General features: G+C 32.5%; 1 protein-coding gene across 1 annotated transcript in view; it reads left to right on the forward strand.

The window, feature by feature from the left end:
* The window catches only part of LOC117108537 (ubiquitin-conjugating enzyme E2 H), an 11188-nt gene extending 2836 nt beyond the window's left edge, over positions 1 to 8352 (forward strand). Inside the window, exons 2-7 of the mRNA XM_033250579.1 lie at positions 2398 to 2474; positions 2802 to 2876; positions 4317 to 4356; positions 5352 to 5404; positions 6017 to 6145; positions 7417 to 8352. Coding sequence (XP_033106470.1) covers positions 2398 to 2474; positions 2802 to 2876; positions 4317 to 4356; positions 5352 to 5404; positions 6017 to 6145; positions 7417 to 7535 — 493 coding nt within the window. The 3' untranslated portion in view covers positions 7536 to 8352. The remainder of the gene's footprint in view (positions 1 to 2397; positions 2475 to 2801; positions 2877 to 4316; positions 4357 to 5351; positions 5405 to 6016; positions 6146 to 7416) is intronic.
* The last annotated feature ends 177 nt before the right edge of the window (positions 8353 to 8529 follow it).

Here is an 8529-nt window from a genome sequence, read left to right on the forward strand (position 1 = left end):
ATTCAGTAAGTATTGTCTAAGTTTACAAATAAAAGAATTGTACGAACAAATAACAGCATCATCTTTAATATCAGAGGGCAATGAAGCAAACTGAATTGGAAAATTGTTAACAGATGAAAATTTAAAAGTGTTTGTATAATATACCGGATGAGTAAATGTTAAAGTATATAAACGTCGGGGGTTTACATGAATATGATTACTAACGCTACTGCAATGAGTTATCTTATGGAAACAACGAAAAATAAATGAGATCAGAATAATATATCGTCTGTCCCGAAGAGAAAGCCAATTGAGAGTGATAAGTCGTTCGTTATAATTAATGGGACCACAGTGACGCCAAAGAATTCTCCTAGAGACTCTCTGTTGTACTTTTTCAAGACTTCCTAGACCATGCCGTCTTCAAAATAAAAATCAACTACATTTTCCACATACATAGAAATTTTTGAAACTTTATTAAAAAAAACCTAAACCATAATTCACCACTATAGACACTTTTTGACAAAAATGAAAAATTACGACTTTGTTACCCAATGAGAAGTGTTCTAATAAACNNNNGTCTCATATTATTTGTTATATTTTTATTATTCATTATTTTCACTTGACTCGCATAAATAATTTTGTTCGAAGAACATTTATATGCAGTTGTACTTCGCAGCACTTCACTTGCAATTGCAATTTCTAGTTTTAAAAAGTATTCCATTTTAATAAAATAAAATCATTTCTTAAATCTGTGGGTAAAGCATCCCAGAGTCTACAGAATCGAACGGGTAAGCAATGTAGTGCACTGTCAGTGCATTTCATTGTGCATTTGATCATAAATCAATAAAATCAATATATCAATAAAATAAATCAATTTTTAATGTTTACTGACAAAATCCAGGCACTCACTACGCCTGACAGTCGTGGGCCAACGCGATTCCATGGAAAACGTAACGCAACAACGTGCGTGCAACAAATCTTTTTTAATGACGATCCGTTTAGACAGCCGCTGACAATCAACTGACGGCGTCACGTCCTGTAGCGTTCACAGAGAGTGGAGTTGGATTCGTCGGCTGACCGTCATAAGACGCAGTTAGTGCCCGACTAAAGAGATTAAGATATGAAGTCTCATTGAGGAGAAAATTGATACTACTGTATTATGAAATTCCTTAATTTTAATACATCTTATTCCACACATATAGATACCTGCCATTCAGGCTAATGGATGATAACAATTAAAACATTTAACACATGTAATATGAAAATGAATAAAATAAAACATTAAAGCTGTCGAAACACTTAATTTCAACTTAAAACAATAAAAATGTAAAACAAAAAAAAATCTTAGTTTAATAATCAGACAATAAATATCAAATTAAACACTTCTATTCTTCTAATGGCCTTTATTATGGAGAATTATAAAATGAATATTTGATTGTACATTGCCAATAAATTAACATGTACATTTTGGTTTCAGAACAACAAATGATCCATATGTAGAAAAGATAATCAACAGAACAAAGGGACCGGACAATTAGTTTGCATTACCGGACAGATAACAAACAGGAAATCTGGAAGTTGTTTTTTTATATATCAGACAAGGAAGAACAATAGCTATTTACAGTTTTCCCACAGACTGAGGCATTTAGGATGGTTTCTATGACAAGTCATGATTGGAAAAATTAAGTTTTCAGTATTGGGCTTTCGTTTTTCTCTATGAAATGTAAAATGCACTACAAAAAGAAAGAGATGTCTTTTAATATATATTGGCTTTTAGTAAACACAGTTGACTGGAAAAAATTAAGGAATCATTTAGGCTCTCAATCAAAATAGTTGATGTGCACCACCCGGTTCACATGAAATTTGAGTTCCAATGCTTTCGTAAAGAAAGAACATAATTATAAACTTCACTTTAAAATATACAAAACAAAATAAAAAAATACCAAAGTGATATTGTATTAAGTGCTTAGAATCATAGTTCGGTCATTGGGCATAATCATTTTGTATCACTTTCAATAACTTAGCAAATTTTGCAAGGTGTGGAGAGATGCCACCCTTTAATTAGCAGAATTTTTAATTTAGGGACCAGGACTGAGGCTCTAGTCATCCCCTTGTTGGACCCCTTATCGGCAATTTTATGGAGCCACCACTGGGTTATTGGCAAGAAAAATGTTTTCTCGTAATATTGAGTGTTTTTTAAACATGTTTGTGCTGTAGAATGTTTATGTTGAGGTGGATAAATTCTTTGATGCGATTGTTAAGTAACTTATTATGCTTGTTGATTGTACTATACTCTCTAATTCTGTGATTGTCTCACATTATTCCGTCATTACATTCACCATTGTCGGTGTATTGTATCTTGTTACATTGACATTTACACCCGAATACCTTCAATACTCCTTGACAAGTGTATTTCAGAATCGAGAGTAAACATGAAGTCACGATCCTAAGCGGTTTGCATGAGTTTACCGTCAAGTTCTGGGGACCAAAGGGATGTAAGTTACACACAAACACTTTTTGTATTTGAAATGAACAATATTTTTGAACTAGCTGCTGTATTATTCAATTTACAATATAACATAGAACGTTTGTAATGCCAGTCATGGATACATGAATTATTTCTGCATTCTTGTCCTACGTTCTTGATCGAAAGTTCCCTTTTGATATTACTACATCCGTCGTCTACCTGAAGTGTAGAGAATTCTTGTATCAATCAAATATTTTAATGACATGCCATATGTTGTATGACTAATGCAACTCTAACTTGAATCAATACTTTTTATTCACTAGGTAATTTATAAGTATTTTGTTCACTTTTCTAGCTCCATATGAAGGAGGTGTGTGGAAGGTTCGAGTGGATTTGCCAGAGAAGTATCCATTCAAGTCTCCATCTATTGGTAGGCCTATGCATACAATAATAATAATACTGGTAACAATGGTGGTGGTGGTCACATATATCGATATGTTAAAAAATAAATTCTAAATATGTAGAAATTTTGTATAATGAGATTAGATATCAGGTAATCAGGCTTGAATAGCTGTTGGTCATATCGCATGTCTAAACTCAATCACTGTGCTCACAATTTCTTTCTGAAAATTGGCCTATTATGGAGAGTACATAATGAACATTTCTGAACTTTGTCTTCTAAAATATTAGAACCACTGCATTTTCTAGGCCCCTCTGGCTCTGAACATCAACAGGGGGCTCTTTGCATTCTATTGGCCCCTGCCTTCACTTGCTATCTTTATGTATTATTGCATTCATTGAAGACCAATTTAATCAGCTTAAAACTCGAAAGAGTTACCCTCACAAAATATGGCTTGTAATTAATGATAAATAAGTAAATTAATATATAGAATAGAGTTTGTGCCCTAATTCACAACCAATGCAATTCTCTAGAATTTTGCTGGTGGTATATAGTGGTGGGACTTGCATTAGACCAAAAAAAAAAATTGTTGTGTAACTCGTACGTAGCTTGAGTCGTAGACACCACAACAGAACGATGGCAAGCTTGCCAAACAAAAAATATTCAAAGTATATAATGACGGAATAAATACTAACCAAGTGTATTGAGATAAATTTAACAAAAATAAGTCAGTTTAAAGAAAGATTTATTTGGCTTCGAAACGTAAAATAATATGTGTATCCGATCCATACGATCACGCACAGGCATGTTGAGCAAAACCATACAAGCGCTCTCTATGTAATACGATCGAAGTAAACTTCAAGAAAAAAAAAAGAGAAATATTTTGTTTATAGTTTGCCTAACCGTGATGGAGCCGAAAATGTCTAGCTAGGCCTAGGCCTATGTACCAGTTTTAAAGCGATGGCTAGACCTAAGCCTGTTTTTATTTATTGTCCAATATATCGTAAGGTAATGAATATGATTTTTGATTCAAGCAACCATGTACAGTAGTAAAGAATATGTTAGGCCTAGATCTGGTCTCGGCTCGACAGCTCAGCACGAGAAATCCAATGTTGTGTGCATATATCGTCGTCGTGCTCGGTTCTCAAAATTATGCCTTATATTTTACCGATTTACGCATGCATATATGGCCCAATTTTGATAAAAATACATGTCTGTTTAAGATTTTATGTTCTAAATGTTAATTTTGGAAGTGGTATTTCTCGAATTTGTACTTGAACACAATTTAAAAAAAAAATTTTTTTTAAATGCTGACCTGATTTTTTGGAAAATTTTGGTCCGTCGTGGAGGGCAACACAACAATTTTTTTTTGGCCTTATAAGTCCTTAGTTTATTCTTATCACAGTTCCTCAGTTATTTGATATATTTTTGTGATTAACTATTTGCTAATATTCTTACATTTGTCTACAGGTTTCCTGAACAAAATATACCATCCTAATATCGATGAGGCGTAAGTCTTTTTTGCAGATTTCAACACAAATCAATCATTTGACAGAAATTATGAAATTTATAATGATCTCACATGACAGAATTCTTCTTTGAAATAATTTCAAACTTACTAGAATCACTCTACGCTATCTTTATATAGATCCAATGTCATGGAATGGCTTACCAAAAACACTAGTACAGAAAAAATATTGTAGTTTTAAGAAAAATGTAAAGGAAATATTTGTTTTCAAGATTCAAAACCAACTAAAAGGCTTTTTATTAATATTCCAGACAATATTGCAAGTTATTTTTAGTTATATTTTGTACGTTTACATTTACGTTTCATCTTGCAAAAGATTAGCAAGTCTGTCGCTGCAAGGTTTCAGGTGACATGTGGTACATGAAAGATCCAGATATTTATTTTCTGTATTGATTAAAGGAAACTGTTCCTATCCTTGTGTCTAATGTTTAATGCTTACCATCCTATCTAACTTGCCTTTCTCTACAAGCACATTAGATTTCTACTGAAATGGCTCTCGGAGTATAAAGAATAAGTGATTAAAACAAATCATCTTAAAAAATCTAGAACCCCACTCCAATACAAATGTTGGCCGAAAGCCATTCAACGCCAGTTGTGACCATTCCATCTGAGAAAACAGTATCACAAATTATAATCTCTATGTCAGAAGTATAACTTGTTAAGTTTTTTAGTTTATAAATAAATTTATTTTACAGTATATTGTTATAAATACAAAATACGAGGAACTTTATTGTTATCTCTCATTATAAAACATTATAAATCAAAATTGAAGTTTAATAAAAGAAGGGAAAAAACACTGTATTTAAAATGTAGCATAATTGTCTATATATATTTGAGTAGGAATTGAATACATTTAGATCAAATTATCCAGACTATTTCTAAACACATACATAAATATTTTATGACACAACATATCTTTAATAATAATAATAGAGTATTTTGTGAAATCAAGTATATATTTCTTTATTTTCTTTTAGGTCAGGAACTGTTTGTTTGGATGTAATCAACCAAGCATGGACTGCACTGTATGGTAAGTTTACAAATGAAATTATTGAATATTTTTCTTGCTTAGTTAAATATATTCAGGCCATCCGTCATTTGAAGAATGAAAAGGATGAGGCTTATTTGGCCTTAAATAGAGACTGGTGATTGACAGTATTAAAATATTAACAATGATAATAAGGTGTTTTCTGGCTGGTACTTAATATTGTTATCCGTGGTCAACTGATATATGTTCAATTATGCAAGATCATCCATGCTTCAACTACATCCTCCTTCCTGGGAGCTATTTCTGATATTCCAATGGTTAATGGTCATGTATTTTTATAGTGCCTTCCACAGTAAAAACCATCTCAGGGTGCTTTTTAGCCAATAAGAAACCAAAAAAAAAAAAAACCAAAAAAAATAAATTGATGAACAGAGGCGAAGGAGAGGAGGAAAGGGCACACCTCCGATTTTGAGATGACTTTGCCATTACACTACTGTGTACACGCAGATACCTTAGCCTCAGCAGGGCTCCAATGCTTCCACTGAGGACAAGCCTGCGGCTCTACTACCCTGCACTACTAAGTTGACGGCGCCACCACCTGTGTCACGTACTTCTTTTGATCTGAACGCACAGATATATCTACTTCCATTTCAGATTTGACGAACATATTTGACTCATTTTTACCACAATTACTGAGCTACCCGAACCCTATTGATCCATTGAATGGGGACGCTGCAGCGCTATACCTCCATAAACCAGAGGATTACACCGTCAAAATCAAAGGTATTCCAAAACACAGGCAAATTTCATGCTAAAACATTCACATGCTACAAGGTGGTCAAAAATATTCCTGAGTGGACATGCACAAAAAGTAAGAAAGCCAAGGAATAAAAGGGGCTCAGAGAAGGACTTCATGGATAGAGGTAGAACCCATAAAGCAAAATTATGATTATGGCACCTCTAGATGGTACAAATGACAATCTCAGTCTTAAGTTTTACTATAAATTATTTTTTTCTCCATTTTTAAAATAGTTTTGAAAAATTTAGGAAGGCCTTGAATCTGCTACTGGAATTTTAAAAGCCTGAGATTCAGATTTTACAACCCTTTTAAAGAACAACTTAAAGTTATACCACATGCTTCCATGCATAAGAGCAACAATCTTGTCCTAAAGTTTTTTCTCTAACTTTGAATTCAATTATTTTTACTATATATTAGTTACTATATATTATACTCACTGACTTTGATAATACTTCTGACCCCTGACCTGTCTTTTCATTTTTATACTGTTTATTGCTTATGCTTTAGTCCTTTTTTCTTAATTGTATGCTTGAATAATTAACTTGCTTAGGTCTATACACCAAGTTTATGTTAACTTCACATTCACCTGAAGAAGTGCACTGTGTGCTCGAAAGCTTGTGTACTGTCATAAATAAACTAGTCATAAAAGTACTGAATATCCTGAGTTTTATTTTCTATTATATATTAGACTAGTACGGCTTATCTATTTTTTATTTGAATTCAGAGATAGAGTATACATTGTAGTGAGCCCTCTTAGTTACATTGTTATTCAAACGTTATGACAGTAATGGATGTTTACGCCCTCTAGTGGTGAAGATAAAAAGTCAACTAACATTGTGAATCTTAATAAGTACAGTACAGGCAGCCTTTGATTACCAATACAAATTTATTTTTGGGTCTTTTCTTTGAATTTCAAATGGGGACAAAATGTAAGAATACATTTCTGCCAAGATATTTGTTTATTGCCTGTAAGATAATTAAGTAGATAAAAGATATGATGAGTTATACTAGTCTAATACATAACAGTAAGAAAGCAAAAAGCAGCATCTTCAGACTAGTTGAGATTTTATTATCTCAAGCTTTCATATACACAGTACACCTCTTCAGTTAAATGAACTTCTTCATTGCTTCCTTACTGTTTTAATTAAGTAGATATATGTTATGAGAGGGCTTCACTCTTCATTATGTTGGCACTGGGTAATGATGATAAATAAAGACGATTCTGAAATTTAAATGGGTGTTTTTCTTTCTTCAGACTACATTAGGAGGTACGCCACTGAAGACATTCTGAAGGAGCAGGAAGACATATCATCATCCAGTGAAAGTTCCATGAGCGATTTTTCAGAAGACGAAGCACAAGACATGGAACTATGACACTAGAGGTCAACATATTTTCCTATGTAACAATTTTAACTATTTTTAACTATAAGTATTTTTAAGAAGAGGCAGTAAGCTTTCTGGAAGGGATTTTTACATAACAGTCAGTTTTGCTTAAAAATCACTTTCCTTACAGACAAGGAAGGAGTGATTATGATCAAATATTTGTCCCATCTTCCAATAGAAATTTGTCTTTTGTATTATAATTCACTGCCCCTTGTCATTACCTTAATACTTCGTCTTGTCTAGAAAGTTTTTCGTCGAGGTTTGGAGTGTGGATTCTTTTATATCTGATTTGCCAGACATATTTTGTTTGGGAGTGTGTTTGCTCATTTCGGTTCACTCTTTCACTTTATACAAAAACATGACTATGTGGAAAAACAAAGAAAAGAAGACATCACTTCTGCTCGGAATATTGTATTGTCAATCTACAGCTTTGTTTCGGCAAGAAATATATTGAAAATCAGAATTGGGTGTAATTAAGGTGGGGTTTGCACTTGATAAACAAAGCACAACATAAAGTATATAATAATGAACACTCACAACACCAATCTATCTCTGTTAAGTTATGGTTCTTTTAGCGAAAAGACATAGCCCACCAAAAGGAATTATAAAAAAAATAAACTTTAATGATAAAAAGAAATAATCGTTGTATGATCATAATTGTAAATCAAATATTTTGTTAATAATTTATGAGAATGTGTTAACATTTGGGACTTTAATTTAATTTCTTGGTAATATAATTTTTTGTGTATCATATTGACTAAAGAGGGTGTTATCAAGTTAGAGTTGATAGATGGACTGTTAGTTATTATAATAATAATAATAATATTTATTGACATTACACTTTTACATCAGTGGCAGCACACAAGAAAGTGGCGCAGTCAAACTTAAACTAATGAACAAATAGTAAAAACAACAACTTAAAGCTAAACAAATGAAAGAACTTAACTAAAGAAAATACAACTTAGATCTAAAATAAATCATGAAC

Source organism: Anneissia japonica, unplaced genomic scaffold, assembly GCF_011630105.1.
Source record: "Anneissia japonica isolate Jap-2015-1 unplaced genomic scaffold, ASM1163010v1 scaffold287727_len1644234_cov201, whole genome shotgun sequence".
Lineage (NCBI taxonomy): Eukaryota > Metazoa > Echinodermata > Crinoidea > Comatulida > Comatulidae > Anneissia > Anneissia japonica.